The sequence below is a fragment of the Zingiber officinale genome, chromosome 6A, assembly GCF_018446385.1.
Source record: "Zingiber officinale cultivar Zhangliang chromosome 6A, Zo_v1.1, whole genome shotgun sequence".
NCBI classification, from domain to species: Eukaryota; Viridiplantae; Streptophyta; class Magnoliopsida; order Zingiberales; family Zingiberaceae; genus Zingiber; species Zingiber officinale.
Genome location: NC_055997.1, coordinates 124129224 through 124155601, shown reverse-complemented (window position 1 = coordinate 124155601; position 26378 = coordinate 124129224). Strand labels below are relative to the sequence as shown.

At 42.1% G+C, this 26378-nt stretch overlaps 1 protein-coding gene across 1 annotated transcript; it reads right to left on the bottom strand.

Annotated features, from left to right (window-relative positions):
* Positions 1-509: 509 nt before the first annotated feature.
* Positions 510-4849, bottom strand: LOC121997885 (long chain acyl-CoA synthetase 1-like). The gene is made up of 20 exons (XM_042552551.1): positions 4628-4849; positions 4295-4455; positions 4162-4225; positions 3987-4076; positions 3848-3904; positions 3724-3772; positions 3575-3651; positions 3453-3492; positions 3289-3383; positions 3049-3216; positions 2842-2952; positions 2687-2774; positions 2528-2594; positions 2376-2451; positions 2168-2285; positions 1731-1976; positions 1509-1648; positions 1249-1431; positions 947-1066; positions 510-840 (listed from the first exon to the last, which is right to left on the bottom strand). The coding sequence occupies exons 2-20, from the start codon at positions 4438-4440 to the stop codon at positions 790-792; spliced, it is 1986 nt and encodes a 661-aa protein (XP_042408485.1). The 5' UTR covers positions 4441-4455; positions 4628-4849; the 3' UTR covers positions 510-789.
* Between the last annotated feature and the right edge of the window lie 21529 nt (positions 4850-26378).

The window sequence follows — 26378 nt, the reverse complement described above, 5'->3', positions numbered from 1 at the left end:
CTTCTAGGAGTTATAGTCCCTACGTAGCAAGAACAAGATTTAGATGTAGGATTGTTCCTGATTTATTTCCTTCCATTGGTGTGAGATAGTTGTGGGGACGGACAGGGTTACGGATTTCATCTGAATGTAAAATTTATTTAGGGCAGCAGCACATCAAATGCCTATTTCCCAAAGGGGGCTACGTTTGATGGTATGAATAATTCAGACCAACAAAAAAATTATATATATAATTTTCTTTTTATAAAACAGAATCAAATTCCAAGGAATTAGCGAAGTATTTTGAAGGCAGAGTCAACCACATGGCACTGCTGTAGCTGCATGGGTGGTAAACCTTAGAACCTCAGAGTTTAGAACCTCAGAGTGAACTTAAAAAAGGCACAAGAGCTGGTCTATCTCAAAGAGAACAAAACGATCCAGGATTACTTAGAAGCAAATTTGATGAGTTGCTCGGAGATAGAACCTGTTATTGGTCGAATCTTATTAACCAAGTGACAAGTAAGCTCCAATCCTTGAGAAAAATGATTACCCGTTTCAGAATCATTAAATAATATGAACAGAAAATTCTACACAATCTTATCATACTTTTGCGAAGACTGGGAAGATCATTTCTTCGCATCAACAACATAGATCATTGCATGGACTGAAAACATTAAGGTTTTTAACACTGGTTTCAAATTGAACATTTATTGGCATAGCAAGCAGGAGTAAACTGAGCAGCCTAACAACGCAGATGATGCTCGAGCTGAGAGATTCAAACTTTTTAAGGATGCAATTAATATATAGTTCAGGCTATCTTTTTCTTTCTGCTGAAATATTTTGATAAACTTTACCGATATCTGACTGCACACATAAAAAGAAAAACTAAGGTTAAAATTTTCATGACTGCATATCGAACTAGTATGCATATAAAGCTAGCTAAACACAATTTTGTGTTGTCAAAATATACCTGATAAAACTTCAGCATTTGTGCTCTTTTCTTCTTCATTGTAGGAGTCACAAGGTCTCGTTCAACGTCAAATGGTAAAGGATCTACAACTATACCTTTAATGTGCTCAAAACCTCTTAGCTGCAAATTAAAGCAAGCAGGGTAAGCTTTACAGTTTGATTATGAAATATTGTACATGCTTATCTACCTTATCATCAGGAAGTACATATTGATATCAGAATGATCAGAAGAAAACCCGAAAAATATATAAGCCAAGATTAATATAAATGAAAAAAGTCACCTGTGGAAGAACAATAGTTTACCTTGTTAGTTTCAGCAACTTTCTTCAACTCTTGGAGAATGTATTTCTTCAGGTCTTCTAGTTTGCATAGGTCATAGAAAGATCCCTGATGGCCATTTGCTTGTGCCCATCTTTGCGTACTGTCCTCGTGCGGCGTGGTCACGGCTACAAGCACAGATTTGAAGCTGTCCCCATAAACCCAAATCTAAATACATGAATGAATCAGTATTTCAGATTATGATTGACTAGAAGTATCTATCTTAATGTGAGACTGCAGCTTACATCTTCAACAATGGGAGAAACTTTATATGTGTTCTCTAGGTATTCAACTGCAACATATTCACCCTGTGATAGTTTAAATATGTTCTTCTTTCTGTCGATAATCTTCAGAACCCCATCAGGTCTCATCTCCCCAATATCCCCTAAATGAAAGGGCTAATCAACATGAAGTTTTAAGTATTGCTATAAACTAACAAAATTTGGAAAAAGAATTGGGTGTCCTACCTGTATGAAACCAGCCATCGATCATTACCTCCTTTGTTAACTCAGGGTTTTTGTAGTACTCTGTGAAGATTGTCTTCCCTCTTAAACACACTTCACCACGTGAGGGAGTCGCCAATGGATCATATTCCAATTCTGGAACTTCTTCTAGGCGCACCTCGACGTATGCAGATGTAACACCGACAGTGCCAACCAGTGACATGTCATCAGGAAATCCAACTGTGCTAACGCCACAGGTCTCTGTTAAACCTGAATTTTTTGGAGGGAAATTCATAGTCAAATATCAATTTAGAAGAAAAGCAACAGCAACAGCAAAAATCTATAGAGCTCCCCTCAGTAGTTCACATTGTTACAAGCTCACTAGCCAACTTCTTCATATTTCTAATAGGTGATACAACGGGTTGCTTGAATTGAATAACATGTTTGATTATATGCATTACCATAGCCTTGAATAAGATAAGCACAACTAGTAACTCTCAAGAACTCCTCAACCTCAGGACTTAATGGAGCACCTCCAGATATTATAAGACGAACACGGCCTCCTAACCTGTCTTTCACCTAAAGGAACAACGAAATCCATAAGACCGGAAAATACAATAGATTTTCTTGAGTGAGGTGATGTAAAGATGAGAAATAGCAGATTACAACCTTGCGAAAAGCCAAGAAATCTGCTAAGGGTGAAGCAGTCTTATGTGAATATCCTAATCTCATCCAATGTAGTTTACTAATATGAAGAGAAGAATGAAATGTTAGCTAAAAGAATATAGTTTATTTAGAGTTTGAATGAAAAAAATGATTACTATCTGTATAGAGCATTGAAGATCATCCTTCTATGTGGTAGGAGTTCTGACAATGCCTTCAACACACCTGAATTCCAAATCCTTGCCTTTAGAAAGATTTGAGTTTAAGATTTAATTAATTGAGAAGATCAATGATAATACTTTTGATATATAAAATACCTTCATAAACTTTTTCAAAAACCCTAGGAACCCCAGCGAAGAGAGTTGGCTTCAACTCCATAAGGTCATCCCTCAAAGCATGTATATCCTTGCCATTGAAAGTCCATTAACATCATAATCAATCAAAAGGACTATACAAAAATATGTTTTCATACCCCTTGATAATAGCCAACAGAAGCCCCATGATGGAAAAAATATTCTTCAATTGTTCGGTCAAGAATGTGCGCAAGGGGAAGAAAGGAGAGGTAGACATCATCTGTTGTCATCTATAACATACAAATCAAGACATACATCATAACTTATACTTAAGCACCATTAGTAATAAACTAAACAATAGATATGAATAAAGGCAAGAATATTACCTTATCTTCAAATTGATTCATGAATAGGTCAGTACCCGTTACATATGTTGCGATGCATTCATGAGTCAATACAACACCTTTCGGATCTCCTCTCGTCCCACTCGTGTACATTATCGTGCATATATCAAGAGGTTTAGGAGGCAATGGATCTGATGTGTTCTCTTTCCCCTAAAAAGCAATATATAATTATTAAGTTAACAATTGACATATATGTTTTCATTAACTTAGTAATAAACTAACCATCTCAAGAATTTCATCCCAAGAGTACAATTTCATTCCGGTGTTGGCAGCAGCAGCATTTTGTTCCACAGTAGTAGAACCCAATGAAACAATTACTGCATAATCAAGCAACACTATGAGTGAAAGTTAAAATATTGGAACACTTAAAAGATGAGCATCCCCACCTTTGAGATGCATAGTAGATGTACAGTTGGAGGATAGGATCTGCAAAATGATAGACACATTATATATGCTACTCTTAAACTCGACTTCCATTAAATTAAGTCCATTTAAACTGTCCTTTTACTCTGTTTATTTTCGTCTCCTGAACAAAAACAACAACAATTTCAGCATGCTCTACGATGTAACCAACAGCTCCTTCACCTGTTAGCATATCACATAACTCGCATATCACATGCATATTAAGTTTTCAGACTCCAGAGGTCATTTATATACCTAGTGTATCGTAAAGTGGAACACAAACATAACGATATCCATTGCAAGCCTGTGCACAAATTTCTTGGTGAGGATCAAGTTTACATAGTTGAAAAAAAAGTCACTCTAGTTGAGGACAACAAACCTCCATGGCCACTATCCAGTTAGGACAGTTTACTGAATAGATCCCTATTTTGGAACTCTGTGGTAAGATAATATGTCAGAAAGAACTATGGAATGCACACACACGAAAAACATATCGCGCTTAGTTGAATGATGTTTACATGTTTGACACCGAGATGACTTAGAGCAGAACCAACTCGCAACACCTCTTGGTAGACCTCCTTGTATGTTTTCCATAGATAAGGCCCTACCTATTTTAGATTAAAAATCTAAGTGAGTAGTAACAACTTGACAGTCAGGTCTGGAGGTTAAGAATCTTGATCGAGAATAATTTACCTTCCCATTTTTCATCTCGCGCCATCCGAGCATCCTGTTCGATGGAAATTTCTCCGCAGCTATCCTGAAACACAAAACATACTACAAGATCAGCTAACGACGAAGACGTATGGGCCTAGTTTTGTCCCAATACCTAAAGACATCCCATGAGGTGTTCAAGTCGGGATCAAGAGGCGGAAACCCATCCTTTGCCAAGATGCTTCGGTACACTGGACCAACTGAGGGATTCCCATCTTTCCCTCTTCTTCCGCTCTCCACTTGAACTGTGAAATTCGCCATGATTCTACGCCTTAACTGTAAAGCGAAGCAGCAATATTGTCCCGAGAATGAGAAGCACTCTTACAGTTCAAACTAGCAAGTAAGTAAACCTTCTGCGCAAGCATTCTTTACCACTATCCCTGATCAAATTGGAAACTATGCTGCTAAAGATTAAACTTTAACGACTACAACAAAAGTGAAATGTCACCGTATGTTTAAGCTGGTAACAAGTTCAAGAAGCGTGTGCGTGACCAAACCAATCAGCTGAGAGATCCGCAGCAGAAGCCGTGGTGCACCTATAGAAGTTCTTGGTCACCAAGAGAACAAAAGGTTTAAGAGTGGTTTGAAATGGTGTGGCACTAATGGAGAAGCCAAATATTAAGGTTGATCCGCTGTTGAAAAGGCCGTGAGATGTGTGGTTCACAGAATATTGTGTGCGCCATTAAATTGATATTGTCGATACGTCATAAATGGGCACAACATCGTAGCACCGCCTCCCCCGCTAGCCGCTATATTTCCGTCCCCCCTACTTTCCCTGTTTAAGCCTGCAATGAATGCAAGCAGCCAACAACCCACACCTACTGGCTACCGACTACCGTTAAAAGAGCTGACGAACCACAACCACATGACCCACCACTATGGGACGGGATCCTCTCGGTCGTACTCTGATCATCAATGAATGGAACGATCCATCCTACGGTCTAGAGGATCTGCGCTCCATCATCATACCTTGAGCTTCTTCCTCACATACCACTTGGATCGTACCCATTAAATTTATTATTCCGTCATTGGAGGGAGTACTCGTGCCTTTCAACTTAAACAGGCTGGTCGGGACCTCACTTAGGCAATGAGATGGAGCTCGTTCTCCTGGACATCGCTGGCTAATGCGTCTTTTTTTTAATAATTATTATTATCCTTTAAATACAACTGTTTGGACAATGAAATGCTTTTGAATTTTCTCTACAATAATTAAGTTTTCTTGGTCCATGGAATCGTCTTTTCGTTGATAATGTTTTTGTTTGATTTTTTTTCTTTGCAGGCAATTATGGAAGAAGAGTCAACTAAGTCGTTTGAGTGAATTAATGCAAGCGAACTGTTCGAGTATACCTCAACGATCTTGTTCATTGTTCACTATTCACTGTTCATTAATAAAAGCACAAGAAGCACCGCATTTGTCTCTTGAGTCTTAACTTCAGACGATAAAATGGGCCAGCAAACCATTCACTGTTCATTAATAGAAGCACTAGAAGCAGCGCATTTGTCTCTTGAGTCTTAACTTCAGACGATAAAATGGGCCAGCAAACTGCAGAATGTTCTTTGGTAGATGTACTTTAAGCTAAGAAAAATTAAAGTTGGTTGTTAGGTCAATTAACCCACTTCATAAGAAAAAGTAAAGATGCATTTTTTTGAGAATTCTGATCGCTTTACTAATGATATGCTCAAAGAAAAAAATTCAAAAAAAAATTCAAGGATAGACACATAAAGTTATGACCTACCATTTCACTTTTTATGAGCTCCATCACTTTATATGTCTATCCTCACTTTTTGAGAATTTTTTTCCTTGAGCTTATCATTTTTTAGAGTGATGTACAGGTGCATAGACCCATCTTAGAAAGGTCTATCTAGTCCGCAACAAACGACTAACGGTAAACACATGTCAAATCCGTTTATGGTTGGGGCTTTGCCAAAAAGCCCAAGAGGGTGAATAGGTCCACCATAAAGACTTATCTAGTCCGCAACAAACGGCTCGCGATAAGGACAATATCAAATCCATTTATAGCTGGGGCTTTGCCAAAAAGCCCAGAAGGGTGCATAGGTCCACCATAAAGACCTATCTAGTTCACAACAAATGACTCACGGTAAAGGCGCGCCAAATCCGTTGATAGATGGTCACTTGCTTAAAGTGACATCATGGGGCCTTGACCCATGATATAGGAGGAGATGGATCGAGATGACTTGGAGTCACTAGAGACTCACAGACACATGGGAGATGCGAGAGGCATGAAGGAGGTGCGAGACACCTACTTCCTGGACACAGGACATAGCGTGGACAGTGATGATACAGACACACGAGCAGTTGGACAGAGATAGCAGGCAGTGTTGGATGATACCTCAACTCAGTATCTGATACGGAGGATGAGATTGCATCCCGCTTGTGCAGAGGAGGCATGGATAGATGGTACACGAGTGAGCACATGTACACGATCATGGTTCCCCTTCCAGATTTGATAGTTCGTTAGACATGACATAAGGGGTTCCATGATTACCTTGTATGTTTGTGCATTTTGATATTGATCCTGTTCGAACCAAGAGTCAACGAACGCTGGGGATGCGGCGCTCCCTGCTGGATCCTCGAGTGCTCCGGTGAACCTGCAGCAAAACCGAGCCGGGAGGGGTGTCCCGGCGACGGCCCTCCGACGCTCAAGTCAGGTAAGCTACGATGAACAAAGTGGCTTCCAAAATCTCAGAATACGTACCTCTCCGGCGAAACCTGAGGTTCTTTATATAGAGCTATGAAGGGTCTGGGCACACGTACCTAGGTGCATAAGTGTCTTCTGTCTTTTCCTAGATATGCGGCTGTCAGAAATCTTACCTGACCCATATCGCTACAGTCAAAGCATGCCCTCGATGGGACAACAGAATCCCCTGTCACGAGATTTGGAGCATGACACACACGTGAAACCTACCGGTTATCAGAGGAGAAATCCTCGGGTCTTTTTCCTTGCTCCAAATTTGTCGTCCGAGCGGACATCTCCCTAAACATCCGACCGGACATACGCAATGGTTTACCTGTGCTTGGTGGAGGCGAATAAACAGGGGCGCTTTATGACTGTGACCGGTCAAAAGGTCAGCTCGGTCCGTGACCTTTTTAACTGAGCGTCGGAACCCCGATTTGACAGGGTCTTCCAACTATAAGTGCGAGCCGGCCGGACCCTTCCGGGTATTCGATTCCATCGGGCGGCCGGCAGTCCGGTCGGGCCGGCCGTCTACGGTCGTCCGTCCGGTCGGACCACACTCTCCTCGGATGAGCGGCTGCTCCGGTGACTTTAACTTGGCGTTGACTTTGCCTGAAGGGGGGGGCCCGCTCTTACTACCGGATCACTTGCCTCCCCTTCAAGTCTAGTCGAGGGAGGCGAATAGTCCGACTGACTGGACTGTGAGTCTAGCCGAACGGCTCCTCAACGCCAATACTATCCGCTCGGTCAGCCGTAGAAATATCCTTGAATGAATCAATGATGGCCTTCACCGGATCTCCTCGCGTTTTGCGCCAATCTTCGCCATCAAGGCCGATCATACCTTCATTAAATGCTCCGAATGATTGACTGCCACGTGGAGCAAGGCCACCAGAGTACGGAGGCGGTTGCATGATATTGTGATGTGATCGAAGCAGTTCGAAATAAACGGCTAGATGTGTGCTTTGATTCCCGTGACCTGGATCCGACGGTGGAGACCGCCCGGCCCTCACCCTATAAACTCTTCGTTTCCTTTTCACCTTCACACGCCTCCATTACCTCTACTGCTGCTCTCTGCGCTTTGGAGCTCCGGCGATCTTGTTGCTGCCCTCTGACGCTCTCCGGCGCCTCTCCTCGATCCATCTCCCTCCAGTAAGGTTTTAGAGCTTTCCTCCTTCCTTTTCGGTATCGAATTCGCCTTTTTTCCCCTAGCTCCAGTCTTTGAAATTCCATTTCTTCTTCTTTGAGACTTCCTTTTTTGCTTTCTTCTGTCTGGATCATGGCCAGTTCTTCTCACCCCGAAGAACAATCCCTGGGCCCATGGTATACCACCATGCGGTCCCGTTTCGAACAACGGGATTTTGATATTTTGGCTGACAATTTCGAAATTCCCGAGGATTTTGAAGTTCGCCTAGCTGGTCCCGCCGCTCGGCCACACCGACCGCCGCGCGGCGGTTTCTGTGTCTTCCGCGACCAATTTACCACCGGTTTGCGGTTCCCCGTGCATCCTTTCATAGTAGACGTTTGTAATTATTTTGGCGTGCCGCTCGGAAGTTTAGTACCAAATACCTTCCGTCTCCTCTGCGGTGTTGTCGTTTTGTTTAAGATCCATAACATTCCCCTCCGCCCGGAGGTCTTTTTTTATTTCTATTATCCTAAACAAGCCGAGCCGGGCACCTTTATGTTCCAAGCTCGGCCCGGTCTGGTCTTCTTCAATAAACTACCCACTTCCAATAAACATTGGAAGGACTATTATTTCTACATCCGCATGCCCAGTCAGCCAAACTTTCCGACCCAGTGGCAGGTCAGTCTACCTCCTACTCCCGAGTTGAAGAAATTCAAGACCCGACCGGATTATCTTCACGCCGCAAATGTACTAGCCGATCTGAGGCTTGACATCAACAAACTTCTTCACGAGGGAGTGATGTACATTTTTGGGCTGAGTCCTATACGGACCCCACTTCCGACCGGCTTCGGTAAGAATTTTGCTTGGGCACTTGCTTTAATTGCTAACTGATTTCTTCTTCTTTTCATGCAGCTGAAATCGTCATGAACTCGGTGATGTCCGGCGTTCTAAAGAGAAAAACAGCGGCGCTGGAGGCCGCGGCGGCCAAGGAAATGGAGGCGCTGGGCATTCAACCTGTCGGTTCACACGAAGGAGAGAGCGGCACACAGGCTGAATCGGCCGCTCCGACCTCTCAACAGCAGGCGGCCAGCGGAGCTGCCCCCTCCAGGGAACCAACGGCCACCGAGGAAGGATCCGTTTGGGAGGAGGAACAACCACTGCCAAAGAGGCGCCGGGTGGATACTCCGCTGCGCTCGGCTGCCTCAGCGGTCCAACCCCCCGACCGGGCCGCTGCGACTGCTAAAGGCAAGGCACCAGTGCCCGAGACCATCTTGTCCGATCGGACGCCTTCTGACTGGGACGAGCTGCCTACTCAGGTTGAGGCTACTCCGGTCGACACTCTCACCCCTGCTCGCCGTTCAGTCCAACGCTCGACTGTCCACTCGCGAATTTCTGCGCCAGCTTCTGATCCTGGTCGGGCGATCCCTGGTCACGGCCGCACAATACGAGTTACTCTTCATCTTCCAACTGAAGAGTTGCTACCAGAAGCCGACCGGCCCACCGCGCCCGAGCACACCATTACTTTGAAAGGGCCTCTCGCCGAGATGTGGGCCGACGCTCGGGCGCGAGTAGCAATGATCCCTCTCCAGAACTTAGCCAACAGCCATATGCAAGCGGCTACGGGGGTAAGTTTGTTGCTTTTTGAAGTTTTGTCTGAATATTTCCGCCCGGCTTTTAACAAATGCGTCTTGCTTCAGAGATGGGTGGAAGAGATAGCAGTTTCCAGCCGCCTGGCTATGGCGGACGAGGAGATAAGGCAACTGAGGGCGGCAGGCGGTCCGAGCGGCTCCCAAGGCCCTTCCTACTCCGAGCTGCAAAAAGAGCTGAAGAAAGCTCAAACTCTGCTGGCTGCTGAGCAAAAGAAAACAGCTGACCAGGCCCAGCGCCAAGTCAAGTCGCTTGACACGAAGATAACTCTGGCCACCACTCGGAAGAACACAGCCATCTCCGATCTGGAGAAGAAAAACGTAGAGGCCCGGGGCCTGGAGTTGAAGATAAAGGAGTTGACGGAGCAGCTCGACCGGGAGAAGGCAGGCCGCTCGGCCGATGCGGAGAAGATTGAAAATCTGAATGAGGCCCTCACAAGCTCCCAGGCGACCTTCAAAGAATACCAGGATGCTGAGCCGAGCCGAGTCGCCGCTCTTCGACAAAGCCACATCCGATCGCCCGAGTTCTCGGAGAAAATTTGCGAGCGGATGTACTCGGCTTTCGACTTGGCCATGACGGCTACTATGACCTATCTGAAGTCGAAGGGCCTTCTTCCGGAGTCCACCAATATTCCGGCCGGCGATCAAATGGAGCTCTTGAGCAACATTCCGAGGGACCTCTACGACTACATTGAGTAATTCTTGTAATTTCGCCGCTCGGCTGAACATGAATCTTTTTTGTACTTAGGCCACTCGGCCTAAGGTTTTTAATTTTAATGAAATGTTTTCCTTTCGTGTATTCTATCTTATTGCACTGTCCACTTGCTAATACCGGTGCTGTCCGCTCGTCCGCTATCACCCCTTTGGCATTCGAGGTGCATTCTTGAAGTATTTTCCCCAGCCCTTCCGTGCGACCGAATATCATTCTGTGTTGCTAGCAAGACTCGCTCGTTATAGGCCGACCAGAACCTTTTATACCTCGAGTCTGAGCGGAACTTAGCGTCGGGCTAACAATATCGGCTGCGGGTGATTGCCGTGTCGACGATATTCCTCTCGGATTATTTTTAGACGCCGGTGCGGCTCTCGATCTTTGGGCTCGTCGGCGCGGATGTTTATAGCCGGTCGGCGCGGCTCTCGATCTTTAACGACGGGGCTCGTCGGCGCGGATGTTTATAGCCGGTCGGCGCGGCTCTCGATCTTTAACGACGGGGCTCGTCGGCGCGGATGTTTATAGCTGGTCGGCGCGGCTCTCGATCTTTAACGACGGGGCTCGTCGGCTTTAAGGCCAACTCCTTGTCAGGTCGAGCGACCTTGGCCTTCCTTTCAGCAGAGAATACTCAATGTGCTTTCCTCTTTCTACTTCCTGCATCGCAAGTACATAGGCGGCCGAGAAGTATATAAATTTGTATTTAGCGCACCTTTCGCCCGACTTGGAGAACGCACGCTTAGCCGAACGGCTCAAGATCTGCTTCATCGAGCACTTTGGCTCGGCTAATTTCCCTCCGTCCAGACGGTATGGGGCCTTCGATACTCACGTGCTCGGTTCGACCCTTTTACCTCCGGCCGAGCGGCGCGGGGCCTTCTTTCCTTGATGACGATGCCTTATATTCGTTCTTTTGACTTTTCATCTCTGCATTTCAAGTATTCAGTCGAAAGACGTACACAGGATGATTTACATAGGCACACCTTTCAGCCCGCCCGGTAAGGCTGGAGGTGGTTTGCGCTCCACGACCTATCTAGCTGTCGACCGTCCTCGTCTTCCAAATAATACGCGCCCGAGCGGAGCTTCTCGGTGATTTTGAAGGGACCCGCCCACGGAGCTTCAAGCTTGCCGACGTCGCCTACCGGCTTGACTTTCTTCCAGACAAGGTCGCCGACCTGGAATGATCGGGGAACGACGCGTCGGTTGTAGTTTTGCTTCATTCGTTGACGGTACGCCATCAGCCGAACGGATACTTTGGCACGCTCTTCGTCAACCATATCCAGCTCCATATTCCTCCGCTCGGCGTTGACTTCATCATAACACTGGACCCGGACGGACTCTACGCCGACTTCAACTGGAATGACCGCTTCACCGCCGTACACCAGATGAAAAGGTGTAACGCCCGTTCCTTCTTTAGGAGTCGTCCGGATGGCCCATAAAACACCCGGCACTTCATCCGGCCAACTTCCTCCCACGTGGTCGAGCCGAGCGCGTAGAATACGGAGAATTTCCCGGTTGGCTACTTCGGCTTGACCGTTGCTTTGGGGGTAAGCCACGGACGTGAAGTGTTGCTCGATGCCGTAGCTTTTGCACCAATCTTCCAGCACCTTCCCTGTGAATTGCCGCCCATTGTCGGAAACCAATCGGCGAGGGATACCGAACCTACAGATGATGTGTTGCCATATGAATTTTTTGACCATCTGTTCGGTGATCCTGGCTAGTGGCTCGGCTTCTACCCATTTGGAGAAATAATCGACCGCTACCAGCAAAAATTTCCTTTGCCCGGTCGCCATTGGAAATGGACCCACAATATCCATTCCCCATTGGTCGAACGGACATGAAACGGTTGATGCTTTCTGTTGGTGCGGGTAGCACTAACGGTGTAACCCAGGTTTTGATGAATGACAAATAGGTTAAGTTAGTTGTGTTGTTGTCTGACACTTTGATCAAGTGTGCAGGAAAAGTCCAGACAGGTCGACGGGCTGACCGGATGTCTGGCACGAAGTCCAGCTAGGTCGACGGGCTGACCGGATAGCTGGCAAGAAGTCCAAGCGGGTCGACGGGCTGACCGGACGCTTGGCGAGAAGTCCAGCTAGGTCGACGGGCTGACCGGATAGCTGGCGAGAAGTCCAAGCGGGTCGACGGGCTGACCGGACGCTTGGCGAGAAGTCCAGCTAGGTCGACGGGCTGACCGGATAGCTGGCGAGAAGTCCAGACGGGTCGAAGGGCTGACCGGACGTCTGGCAGGTAAGTGACTGCGAGGACGCGTTCCCGGGAAGGGAACATTAGGCGTCGATCCGGCTTAGATCCATTTCGGATATCTAAGTCGAGATCGTGACTAGATTCCGGTCTCGAAAAGACGGAATCTAAGTCATACTCTTTGCTATTACTTTGTTGAACTTTAATTGTGCTAACAATCTGTTTTACAGGATATATATTTGCCTCCGGACTAACGTTTATCTTGCAGGACGGATTCTGCGGGAAAACAGGGTCCGGGCGCCCGGAAGGAATCCAGGCGCCCGGAGGTCCGGGCGCCCGGGAGGCAAACTTTATCCTGATTGCGCGTCGCCACGTGGAGCTCACTGGTTGGACCTGCCACGTCTCACCAGGGCGCCTGGAAGGGATCCGGGGCGCCCTGAGCTTCATATAAAAGAAGGGGCAAGGGTGGAGCTTTATATCAACTAAGAATCCAAGATCTGCTGCTCTGTGCTCTTGCGACGCTACGAAAAGCTCTCCGACTCAGTGCTGGTTTTGTTTCAATTCTATTGTCGGTATTTTCTTTATCTGTCAATTCTTGTACTTAACTCTGTAATATTCGAATTGATAGTGATTGCCCAACGAAAGTGGTCAAGGACCACGGGCCTTCGAGTAGGAGTCGTCACAGGCTCCGAACGAAGTAAAAAACAACTGTGTTCGTTTACTTTTCCGCTGCGTTTAAACTCTTGTTTTTTCGAATCGATATTCACCCCCCCCTCTATCGAATCTAACGGTCCTACAAGTGGTATCAGAGCAGGTACCGCTCTGATTTGGTGCAACCACCAATCAGGCAAAGGGGGGACTTTTTGAAAGAAAAATTAAATATCGTTTGTCTTTAAAATAAAACCTTACGCCTTTCGTTTTTTCCCTCCAAAACTGTTTTTGAAAAATACATCGTCATCTTTTCACTATTATTTAGTATCGACAAAATATTACATTTTCAAAAATTTGAGATAATATTTTTTATTAATATTTTAATAATATTTTATTATTTTTTTTAAAAAAAAAAATTTAGTGAAATATTATTTTTTCCAGCACTGCTAATCCAAGACCAAGTCTTGGGATTTTGTCTTTGTTTCATTGTGTGCAAGAACAATGTCTTTTCAAGAAGGATGGAACCCCAATGAACCACCACCGTACGATGAATTACTGGAGGCGAAGAATGGAATGCTTCTTAGGAAGCGTAGATATCGATTATATGCTAATATTGAAAAAACCTTCTCAGAACTCGGAGTTGAATAAAAACGTAAGTAAAATTATTTGTAATATTTTACCTAACAATATCATATGCAGACTAGAAAAATACAAGAATGCATATGAGTTGTGGACCCAGTTGATCAAGCTTCACGAGACGCCAATGGAGCTAGAAGATCAAGTTAAAGTCGAATCCGGACTCGAGTCAGATCCAACGGAGAAGCCTGCTGAATTAGGGGTTGCGCTCAAGGTTAGTAATATTTACCAAAACACCCTTGCTAGTAGTAGTTTAAAATATGTGCATGTTAATTTGGATATATCTGAAAGTATATGTGAAAATAGTGTACATGACAATACTTGCGAAAATACCCCTAGGACATTTTCTGATAAAACAAATATAATTAATTCAGAAAATACCCCTAGGATATTTTCTGATAAAACAAATATAATTAATTTAGAAAATACAGAAAATCTGAAAATAATTAATAAATCTAAAAATTCAAATTTAAACCTAAACAAATTTGAAAATTCAAACAAAAAGGATGACAAGGTCAATATCAATCTAGACACAATTAATAAATTGTTTAATAATCTAGACAATATCAATCTAGAAAATTCTATCCAAACCCAAGATAATTTAATTAACAAAAAATTAAATTTTAATGATAAGACTTATTTAATAAATTCCACTAATTATATCAACTTAAAAGGTAAAGAAAATATAAGGATAAAATCAAACACTTTGATAAAATCAAAACGGAAGTTAACAAACTTAAAATTAAATGTTAAAGATAACATATTAAACAAAAATAATCTAGAAAATTCAAAATTAACAATTAATAAAAAGTTAAAAGATAAACCCTTAAAGAAATATAATTCAAACAATTTAATTAACTCAAAATTAAATAAAAACCTAAACTTTAAAAATAAGCTACTAAAGAAAGATAAGTCAATTAACCCAATAAAATTAAAATTGAAAGAAAATTTAAATATTAAATATACTCTTTTAAAGAAAGATAATTTGACCAATTTAATTAATTCAAAATTAAAAACTTAAATTTAAATTACAAATTAAACATTAAAACTTAACTAAAACTAACTCTAATTATACAAGAAATCTTAAAAATAAAAATCAACAATTTAGGGGGAGGCTCCAGAATAGCTGGCACCTCTAAAAATAATTTACCCGACAGGGTAACCGAAACCAACCTACATGGCAGGGTAGTTAGGAATAGAATAAACAGGGACAAAAAGTTTAACTTGACAAGTAGTACTGGTGAAGTTTTGGATGATAGTACGTTGGGGAAGCTTGGGCATCGCATGTCTAGAAAGATATGGCTTCGATCTGGTGCATTTGGCCAAGTGGAACTGACCGAAGCTACCCCTTACGGATCCTAACTAGGTAGACCAAGGTTTGGTACTAAGCTCCGTGGATAGGACTATTCGGAAAACCTCGAAGGGTTGGTTACTTCTAATGATGTCCAGGTGACTCACCAAGCTTAGAAGTTTATCCGAAGAATGCCTATTTGTTGAGACCAAAGCTAAACCTGAATCTAACACAAGTTAAACCAAACTCTATAATTAAATCTAATTCATCTCACAAAATTATAGGATTCCCTGATTGATAATCTAGATCGGGTGAGATGAATAAGGATTAAATTAAATAATTTTCAAATTAAAATTAATTTTCAAATTTCAAATTAAATTAAAATTAATTAAAATTAAATTTCGAATTTCAAATTAAATTAAAATTAATTTTCAAATTTCAAATTAAATTAAATTTAATTAAAATTAAATTTCAAATTTCAAATTCAAATTATAATAACTTTAAAAACCATTTTAAAAATTCTTTAAAAACCATTTTAAAAATTCTTTAAAAACTATTTTTAAAAATTCTTTAAAAACTATTTTAAAAATTCTTTAAAATCTATTTTAAAAATTCTTTAAAAACTATTTTTAAAAATTCTTTAAAAACTATTTTAAAAATTCTTTAAAATCTATTTTAAAAATTCTTTAAAATATTTTAAAAATTCTTTAAAATCTATTTTAAAAATTCTTTAAAAAACTATTTTAAAAATTCTTTAAAATCTATTTTAAAAATTCTTTAAAATCTATTTTAAAAATTCTTTAAAAAACTATTTTAAAAATTCTTTAAAAACTATTTTAAAAATTCTTTAAAATCTATTTTAAAAATTCTTTAAAAAACTATTTTAAAAATTCTTTAAAAACTATATTTAAAAATTATTTTCAAAATTCTTTAAAATCTATTTTAAAAAATTCTTTAAAAACTATTTTAAAAATTCTTTAAAATCTATTTTAAAAATTCTTTAAAAACTATATTTAAAAATTATTTTAAAAATTCTTTAAAAACTATTTTAAAAATTCTTTAAAAACTATTTTAAAAATTCTTTAAAAAACTATTTTTAAAATTCTTTAAAAATTATTTTTAAAATTCTTTAAAAACTATTTTTAAAATTCTTTAAAAACTATTTTTAAAATTCTTTAAGAATTATTTGAAAAATTCTTTAAAAAACTATTTGTAAAATTCTTTAAAAACTATTTTTAAAATTCTTTAAAAACTATTTTTAAATTTCTTTAAAAAACTATTTTTAAAAATTCTTTAAAAACTATTTTTTAAAATTCTTTAAAAAACTTTTTAAAAATTCTTTAAAAACTCTTTAAAAAATTCTTTTAAAAATTATTTTAAAACATTTTAAAAATTATTTTAAAAACTCTTTTAAAAATCATTTTAAACTTTAAAAAATTATTTTAAAACATTTTAAAAACTATTTTAAAAATCATTTTAAACTTTAAAAAAATTATTTTAAAAAGTTATTTTAAAACAGTTTAAAAATTATTTTTAAAACTCTTTTAAAAAATCAATTTAAAATTTTTTTATAATTATTTTAAAACATTTTTAAAAATTATTTTAAAAACTCTTTTAAAAATCATTTTAAAAAAAAAACTTTAAAAATTCTTTTAAAACCTTTTAAAAATTATTGTTATTTTAAAAATTATTTTAACTTAAAAATTATTTTAACTTAAAAATTATTTTAACTTAAAAATTATTTCAAAAATTATTAAAAAAAAAAACTTTTAAAAATCATTTAAAAATATTTTAAAAATCATTTTAAAACTATCTAAAAATTTTGTATCATTTTGAATGAAATTTTGTTAACTTAAAAATAGTAATAATAAATTATTTCTATAGATTATTTTCACTTTAAAAATTATTATTTTGTCTTTAAACTCATTTTTAATCTTAAACATCATTTTAACCTTAAAATTAATTTTTAATTTGACTTAACTAAAAATTAAATCTTAAATTAAAACTTAATATTGAAATTAAAATTAAAATTAAAATTTTTAACTTAGAACTTGAAATTAAACTTAAACTTAAATTAACCACTAATATTAATTTAAATCTAAAATCAAAACTGAATCAAACATATGTTAATTGACATAAAATATATTATAAAAATCATTTTAAATTCCTTTTAAATGCTGTTTTAGTAATCCCTTTAAAATTTTTTTTAATAATCATAATTATAACTAACACTTTCATTGACCAGCTCAATCAAGTAATATGAAATTTAAATTATTTCACTAAGTATTAAATTATTAAATCAAGTGAAAACTAATCAATAAATTATTGATAATGCTTAACTGTTATTGAATTAATAAAATCTTATCTTATTTAACCTTAAACTAAAGTTAAGCACCTGAATCTAAAATTAATTAATAATTGATTAATCAAATTCAAATAAACAGTTATACCAAGGATACAGAGATAATAATATATGTATTACTAAATTAGACAAATGTGTTAGGGCTTTGAAATTTAACACAACCAAACCTTAGTATTAAAGGGGAGATATTAAATTAAGGGGAGTAACCAATTCAGGGGGAGGTTCAATTTCTTTTAAATCCCCTAGAAAAATTAATAAATAAGGAGGATTAATAAATTAAAGGAATATCAAATTAAAGGAATATCAAATTCAGGGGGAGGTTTATTTTTTAATTATCTCCTTAAGCGTTATTTTTTTAATCTTCTCTTTAAAATCTCTCTAGAAAATTCTACCTCATTTAAAAAAAAAAAATTACTTTGAATATTTTTAGCAAATATTTTCAAACTTTTAAGTATCAAGTTCAGGGGGAGAAATTAATTAAAATTTTATGTGTTTGAAAAATACTTTTTTACATCTATTTTAAAACTAACTTATTTTTAAAACACCAGTTTTCAAAAAGTTAAATTTAACTAAGTTTAGTCCCACCTAATTTTCAAACCTGATTTGAAAAATTAACTATTTCCAAAATTAGCCTTAAAAATTAATTTTGGCAAAAATTTTATTTCTTGAAAAGTTTAAATTTTGCTTTGTTTGAAAAATCGAAGTTGAAAAATTTACCTTTTTGAAAATTAAATGTTACTTAAACATAAAAAGTAAATTTGAAAAACCTGTCTTGAAAATTTCTACACGCTTGAAAAGTTAAACTTGATTAACTTTAACTTTTCAAAACTCAACTTGTCTACCCCAAGTCAATTTGACTATTTTTTAACTTGGTGTTAAAAATTGCACTTTTATCTTTCAAATTTTGAACCAAACTTAGTTATCTTTCAAAATTTGATTACCTGTTACAGTAAGTCTTCACTATGATTATTTACCTTTGTTCATTTTTTGATGAATGCCAAAGGGGGAGGAGGGTTAGGTGATTAAGTTAGCTAAACAAATTTGAAAATACAAACTAACAAACTTTAAAACCACATAAATGCATGTTGTTTCTTGCATATGTTTTCACTAACTAGGTTGTCATTCTATCAAAAGGGAGATTGTTGGTGCGGGTAGCACTAACGGTCTAACCAGTTTTGATGAATGACAAATAGGTTAAGTTAGTTGTGTTGTTGTCGACACTTTGATCAAGTGTGCGGGAAAAGTCCAGACAGGTCGACGGGACGGATGTCGACACGAAGTCCGGCTAGGTCGACGGGCCGATAGCCGGCAAGAAGTCCAAGCGGGTCGACGGCCGACCGGACGCTTGCGAGAAGTCCACCTAGGTCGACGGGTGACCGGATAGTGGCGAAGTCAGCGGGTTGACGGGCTGACCGGACGCTTAGGCGAGAAGTCCACTAGGTCGACGGGCTGACCGGATCAGACTGGTCGACGGACTGACAGAACGTCTGGCGGTAAGTAAGGTAAGTCACGGAGGGGAGTGAGACGCGTTCCGGGAAGGGAACATTAGGCGTCGATCCGGCTTAGATCCATTTCGGATATCTAAGTCGAGATCGTGACTAGATTCCGGTCTCGAAAAGACGGAATCTAAGTCATACTCTTTGCTATTACTTTGTTGAACTTTAATTGTGCTAACAATCTATTTTACAGGATATATATTTGCCTCCGGACTAACGTTTATCTTGTAGGACGGATTCTGCGGGAAAACAGGGTCCGGGCGCCCGGAAGGAATCCAGGCGCCCGGAGGTCCGGGCGCCCGGGAGGCAAACTTTATCCTGATTGCGCGCCACGTGGAGCTCACTGGTTGGACCTGCCACGTCTCACCAGGGCGCCTGGAAGGGATCCGGGGCGCCCTGAGCTTCATATAAAAGAAGGGGCAAGGGTGGAGCTTTATATCAACTAAGAATCCAAGATCTGCTGCTCTGTGCTCTTGCGACGCTACGAAAAGCTCTCCGACTCAGTGCTGGTTTTGTTTCAATTCTATTATCGGTATTTTCTTTATCTGTCAATTCTTGTACTTAACTCTGTAATATTCGAATTGATAGTGATTGCCCAACGAAAGTGGTCAAGGACCACGGGCCTTCGAGTAGGAGTCGTCACAGGCTCCGAACGAAGTAAAAAACAACTGTGTTCGTTTACTTTTCCGCTGCGTTTAAACTCTTGTTTTTTCGAATCGATATTCACCCCCCCTCTATCGAATCTAACGGTCCTACACTTTCATCTCCTCTGCCGGTCGGTGAGAGAAATTGTGATACTTCTGGCATGAAAGGCACGTAGATACTGTCCGAGCGGAGTCCATTTGTAAGGTCGGCCAAAAGTATTCAGCTAGCAAAATCTTCTTGGCTAGTGATCGTCCGCCCGGATGTCCTCCGCACGATCCTTGATGTACCTCCTGGAGGATGTAAGCCGAATCTTCCGAGCTCACACATTTCAACAATGGGCGAGAGAAAGCCTTCTTGTAGAGCTGATCGTCGATAAGTGTGAACCGACCGGCCCTCCTCCTGAGCAGCTGGGCTTCCTCCCGATCGGCCGGTGTGACTCCTGAGCGAAGGAACTCTATAATGGGTGTCCTCCAGTCGCTGGGAAACGTAAGGCTTTCCATCCGGTCGACGTGCGCTACCAGCAATACTTTCTCAATAGGTTGCTGAATGGTGACTGGCACTATAGAACTTGCTAGCTTGGCCAAGTCATCTGCTGCATGGTTCTCCGTTCGGGCAATTTTTTGAATAAGGACCTCTCGGAAAGTGGCTCTGAGTTTTTCAAAGGCTTCAGCGTAGAGCTTAAGCCGAGCGCTGTTAATGTCAAAGGTACCAGAAAGTTGCTGAGCGGCCAACTGTGAATCCGAATAGAGAGTCACCCGACCGGCACCCACATGCCGGGCTGCCTGTAATCCGGCTATGAGGGCCTCATATTCTGCTTCGTTGTTGGTAGCTTTGTAATCCAGCCGGACGGATAGGTGCATCTTCTCTTCTTGAGGTGAGAGCAGCAATATTCCAATCCCACTTCCGAGCCGAGTGGAGGACCCATCCACATATATTCTCCACATAGCTTCCGGCTCTGGCCTTTGCACTTCGGTCACAAAATCAGCCAAGGATTGGGCTTTGATCGCCGAGCGGGGCTGATACTGGATGTCAAATTCACTTAATTCTGTCGTCCACTTGATGAGCCGTCCGGACGCTTCTGGATTTAACAGTACTCTTCCGAGTGGACTGTTCGTCCGGACAATGATGGTGTGAGCCAAGAAATACGGTCGAAGGCGCCGAGCGGCTAGAACCAAAGCAAAGGCCAACTTCTCGAGCCCGGTGTACCGAGATTCAGCATCTTTTAAAATGTGACTTAGAAAATACACCGGCTGCTCTTCGCCGCTTGCCCTCACAAGTGCTGAGCCTACAGCATACTCAGTTGACGACAAATAAATATAAAGTGACTCACCCCCGATCGGCTTGGCTAACACTGGCAGAGAATTAAGATATGTCTTCAATTCTCCGAACGCTCGATCGCATTCTTCATCCCACTGGAACTTAGTAGCCTTGCGCAGAATCTTGAAGAATGGAAGGCTCCGGTCGGCGGTTTTGGAGATGAATCTGGACAAAGCAGTTATCCGACCGGTCAACCTTTGCACTTCTCTTGTATTTCTTGGGGGCGGCATGTCTTGCAGGGCCTTCACCTTGCTGGGATTTGCTTCGATTCCCCGCTCGGTCACTATGTACCCCAAGAAACGCCCTCCTTTAGCTCCGAACAGGCACTTCTGGGGATTTAGCTTGATTCCATATTTGCACAGCGTTCGGAAGGTTTCTTCAATATCCTTGAAAAGATCGGCCGCTCGGGCGGATTTAATAAGAATGTCGTCCACATAGACTTCCAGATTCCACCCGATTTGCTCCCTGAACACCTTGTTCATCAAGCGTTGATAGGTGGCCCCAGCATTCTTTAATCCGAACGGCATCACATTGTAGCAATACGTGCCGTCGGCAGTCACAAAGCTAACCTTTTCTTGATCTTCGCGAGCGAGCGGTACCTGATGATAGCCTTGGTATGCGTCGAGCATGCAAATCAATTCACAACCGGCTGTAGAGTCCACCAGCTGATCTATCCGGGGCAAGGGATAAAAATCTTTGGGGCATGCTCTGTTCAAGTCCCGAAAGTCGATGCAGACTCTCCACTTGCCGCCCGGCTTGGAGACCAATACCACGTTGGCCAGCCAGCTCGGGAACTGCACCTCGCGTATGTGGCCGGCCTCCAGAAGTTTTTCTACTTCCGCCCGGATGATGGTATTCTGCTCGGCGCTAAAGTCCCTTTTTCTCTGCTTCACTGGCCGAGCGTCCGGTCGGACATGCAACTCATGCTGCGCTAGGCTCGGCGAAATTCCGGGCAACTCATGTGTCGACCAGACGAAAACATCATGATTTCGTTGGAGGCATTGGATCAGCTCCTCCTTCTGCTCCTCCTCCAGATCAGAAGCGATAAAAGTCGTGGCCTCCGATCGGGTCGGATGGATCTGAACTTCCTCCTTTTCATCGTAAATTAAAGCAGACGGTTTCTCGGTTATGGCGTGTACCTCAATTCGGGGCGCCTTCCGAGCGGAGCAAGCCTCTGCTCGGACCATCTCTATATAGCACCGCCGAGCTGCTAGCTGATCTCCACGTATTTCTCCTACTTTGTCCTCCACGGGGAACTTTATCTTCTGGTGGAAAGTTGAGACAACTGCTCGGAATTCACCGAGCGCCGGTCGTCCCAAAATAACGTTGTAGGACGAGGGAGAGTCGACCACCACGAAGTTTATTGTCCTGGTCCTCCTGAGCGGCTCCTCTCCCAGTGAGGTAGCCAGCCGGATCTGTCCGACCGGCTGAACTTCGTTGCCCGTAAACCCGTAGAGCGGGGTCGTCATGGGAAGCAGCTCGGCACGATCAGTTTGCAGCTGATCGAACGCCTTCTTGAATATGATGTTGACCGAGCTCCCTGTGTCAACAAATATGCGGTGAATAGTATAATTTGCTATTACCGCTTTAATGAGCAGAGCGTCGTCGTGGGGCACTTCTACTCCTTCCAAGTCTCCGGGACCGAAAGTGATTTCTGGTCCACTTGCCCGCTCTTGGCTACAGCCGACTGCGTGGATCTGTAGCTGCCGAACGCCCGCCTTTCTGGCTCGGTTGGAGTCTCCTCCGGTCGGCCCTCCTGCAATAACGTTGATCTCGCCCCGGGAAGTATTGCTCTTATTTTCCTCTTCCCGAGTGGACGGTCGCGACCGTTCTCTGGACGCCCGGCGATTATCCTGTCTCGGAGATCTGTGTCGATCGGGTGTCTGTTGATGTCGCCTTTCGGTGCGGGTCCGGTCGGCTTCATGGGTCCTTTGTCTCCTGTCGATAGGAGGAGACCGTCGTTCGGCTTTCTTGGGAACGGGATTGACCACGAAGGGAAGACTTCGACAATCCCTCGTGTTGTGCGTATCCGTCTGGTGGAAGGTGCAGAACATAGGGGTCCACCTCTTCTTTGGCTTGGGCCGAGCGGGAGCCACTTCTTGTACGTGCGATCTGGCGTGGTGGGATCGAATTGCTTCGGCTCTCGGTCCTTTGGGTGGCTGCTGAACGGCGTGTTGTCTCCGCTCGGCATGAACAGGTGCGCGCTCGGTTGGAGTTTCCCTTTTCCGAGCGGCTTGCGCTTCTTCCACGTTTATGTATTCGTTGGCCCGATGCAGCATGTGATCATAATCTCGGGGCGGCTTTCGGATGAGCGACCGGAAGAAATCCCCATCTACAAGGCCTTGTGTGAAGGCATTCATCATCGTCTCTGATGTGGCCGTTGGGATATCCATCGCCACTTGGTTGAATCGCTGGATGTAAGCCCGAAGCGATTCTCTAGGTTCTTGCTTGATGGCAAACAAGCTGACACTTGTCTTCTGATAACGCCGACTGCTGGCGAAGTGGTGGAGGAAAGCCGTTCGGAAGTCCTTGAAGCTAGTGATGGATCCGTCGGGCAACCTCCGAAACCACCGTTGAGCCGATCTCGAGAGGGTCGTAAGAAAGACTCGGCACTTTACTCCATCCGTATACTGGTGGAGCGTAGCTGTGTTATCGAACTTACCCAGATGATCATCCGGGTCTGTTGTTCCATTGTACTCGCCGATCGTCGGAGCCACGTAGTGCTTGGGCAGAGGGTCTTGCAGAATAGCCTCCGAAAATTAACGATTGATCCGCTCGGGGGAGGAGTCCGCTCGGGGAGCTTTCCCCTTCCTGTCATCCCGCCTTGGCCTTTCATCTGAAGAAGATCCTCTATCTCTTCGGGCTGGTATGGCCTCAGGGGTGCGAAATAAGGCCCGGTGGAATGCGACGGTGGCCTGAGGTGCTTCCGCTCGACCACCTGACGCAGATGTTGCTTGTTGCTCCGGCCGCTCGGCCGCGGCTCTCTGTTTTTGCTCCACAAGTTTGGCGGCCCTCATCTCGACCAGAGCGTCGAGTTCTTCTGTTGAAAGCGCCACCGTGTGTTGTCGTCCAGCCTCGTCCATTGTTCTTGTTCGAATGCAGGAGTGTTCCCACAGACGGCGCCAATTTGATCCTGTTCGAACCAAGAGTCAACGAACGCTGGGGATGCGGCGCTCCCTGCTGGATCCTCGAGTGCTCCGGTGAACCTGCAGCAAAACCGAGCCGGGAGGGGTGTCCCGGCGACGGCCCTCCGACGCTCAAGTCAGGTAAGCTACGATGAACAAAGTGGCTTCCAAAATCTCAGAATACGTACCTCTCCGGCGAAACCTGAGGTTCTTTATATAGAGCTATGAAGGGTCTGGGCACACGTACCTAGGTGCATAAGTGTCTTCTGTCTTTTCCTAGATATGCGGCTGTCAGAAAGCTTACCTGACCCATATCACTACAGTCAAAGCATGCCCTCGATGGGACAACAGAATCCCCTGTCACGAGATTTGGAGCCTGACACACACGTGAAACCTACCGGTTGTCAGAGGAGAAATCCTCGGGTCTTTTTCCTTGCTCCAAATTTGTCGTCCGAGCGGACATCTCCCTAAACATCCGACCGGACATACGCAATGGTTTACCTGTGCTTGGTGGAGGCGAATAAACAGGGGCGCTTTATGACTGTGACCGGTCAAAAGGTCAGCTCGGTCCGTGACCTTTTTAACTGAGCGTCGGAACCCCGATTTGACAGGGTGTCTTCCAACTATAAGTGCGAGCCGGCCGGACCCTTCCGGGTATTCGATTCCATCGGGCGGCCGGCAGTCCGGTCGGGCCGGCCGTCTACGGTCGTCCGTCCGGTCGGACCACACTCTCCTCGGATGAGCGGCTGCCCTGGTGACTTTAACTTGGCGTTGACTTTGCCTGAAGGGGGGGGCCCGCTCTTACTACCGGATCAGATATATATTTACCTTTTCATCAAAAAAAAAAAAAATCAGCTCAAATTTGATGATGTACTTGATTATCACGTAATTCACAGTTTCTTCAAAAGTATTCTTTAAACTCTTGGATAGAGGCCTAAAATATTTGTACTAGAGGATCTTCCTCATTATTCGACCAATTGCGTACTGTATTCTTCTCATCCTCAATAATCATATTGTGCAAAATAATACATGTACACATGATATCCTTCAAGTTATTCTTATACCCAAATCGTCCTGGTCCTCTAATCATTACCTAACGATATTGGAGTACTCTAAATGCTCACTTGATGCCTTTTCTTGTAGTTTCTTGTCTTTGTTTGAACATTTTTCTCTTGGAATCTTAGAGACATGAAAAACTCTTAACGAAAGTGACCCATTCTGGATAAGTCCTATTAGTTAAATAGTACCTTTTTGTAGGTTGTATATCATTTATTGTAAAATTAATCCTTGATGCATTTCCTTATAGAACTTTCTTGAATAAAAGTGATTCGTTAAGCACATTGGTATCATTACGTGACCCTGCGATTCTAAAAAAAGTATGTCATATCTATAGGTCTATAGATGCAACCGCTTCAAGCACAATTGTTGAAACCCCATGATCGCCTCAAGTAAATTGGTCTTTCCAAGCAACGGGACAATTTCTCCATTCCCAATGCATGCAATCAAAGCTACCCAACATACCAGGAAAGTCATGTCTCTATTCATGCATTTCAAGCAAACATTGGATGCCAGAAACATTAGGCCTTCTTAAGTATTGTGACCCAAATACTTCAATCACACACTGATAGAAGTTGACCAAGCAATTTAGAGCAGTTGTTTCACTCATGCGTATGTATTCATAACAAATGTCGGTGGGAGATCCATACACCAATTAGCGGATAGTGGTCGTGCATTTCTAAAGGGGTGACAAACCACGTCTTCCCACTACATCAACATTCCATTTAAAATATTCTGAATGATGTCATAAGACATTAACTATGCTAAGGAATAACTCTCTTCACATTTGAAATCATTATTGGAATACTTTATCAGGATATACCGGCTGATCAGAGAAGTAATCATTCAAGAGGCGATCATGTCCAACTTCACGATCTAAATTTAAATTCCTTCTATGAGTTCCGTCGGAAGAACTTTAAGTTGCTAGAATTTTCATTTCATTATGCTCTAGTAGCATAAGCATCATTTGATCCAAGTCATCATCTGAATTCGTCAAAAAATTTCTCCACTGGTCGTGGAGAATAGAACGCCTTTAGTTATTGGAATCGTGAGACATTTAAAATAAATAAATACTATCAATGTAGTTTGAGAAGATAATGTTAGTATAATGGAGAATTCTACTTCCATACAAAAATATGTAGAAACATTTGTAATGGCTAGTTTTATAAGTCTAGATTATAAGATTTATTTTTATAACAGCTAGTTTGTAAAGATTTTGTATCGACTATTTTTAAACTAGTTAGTTTTATAAC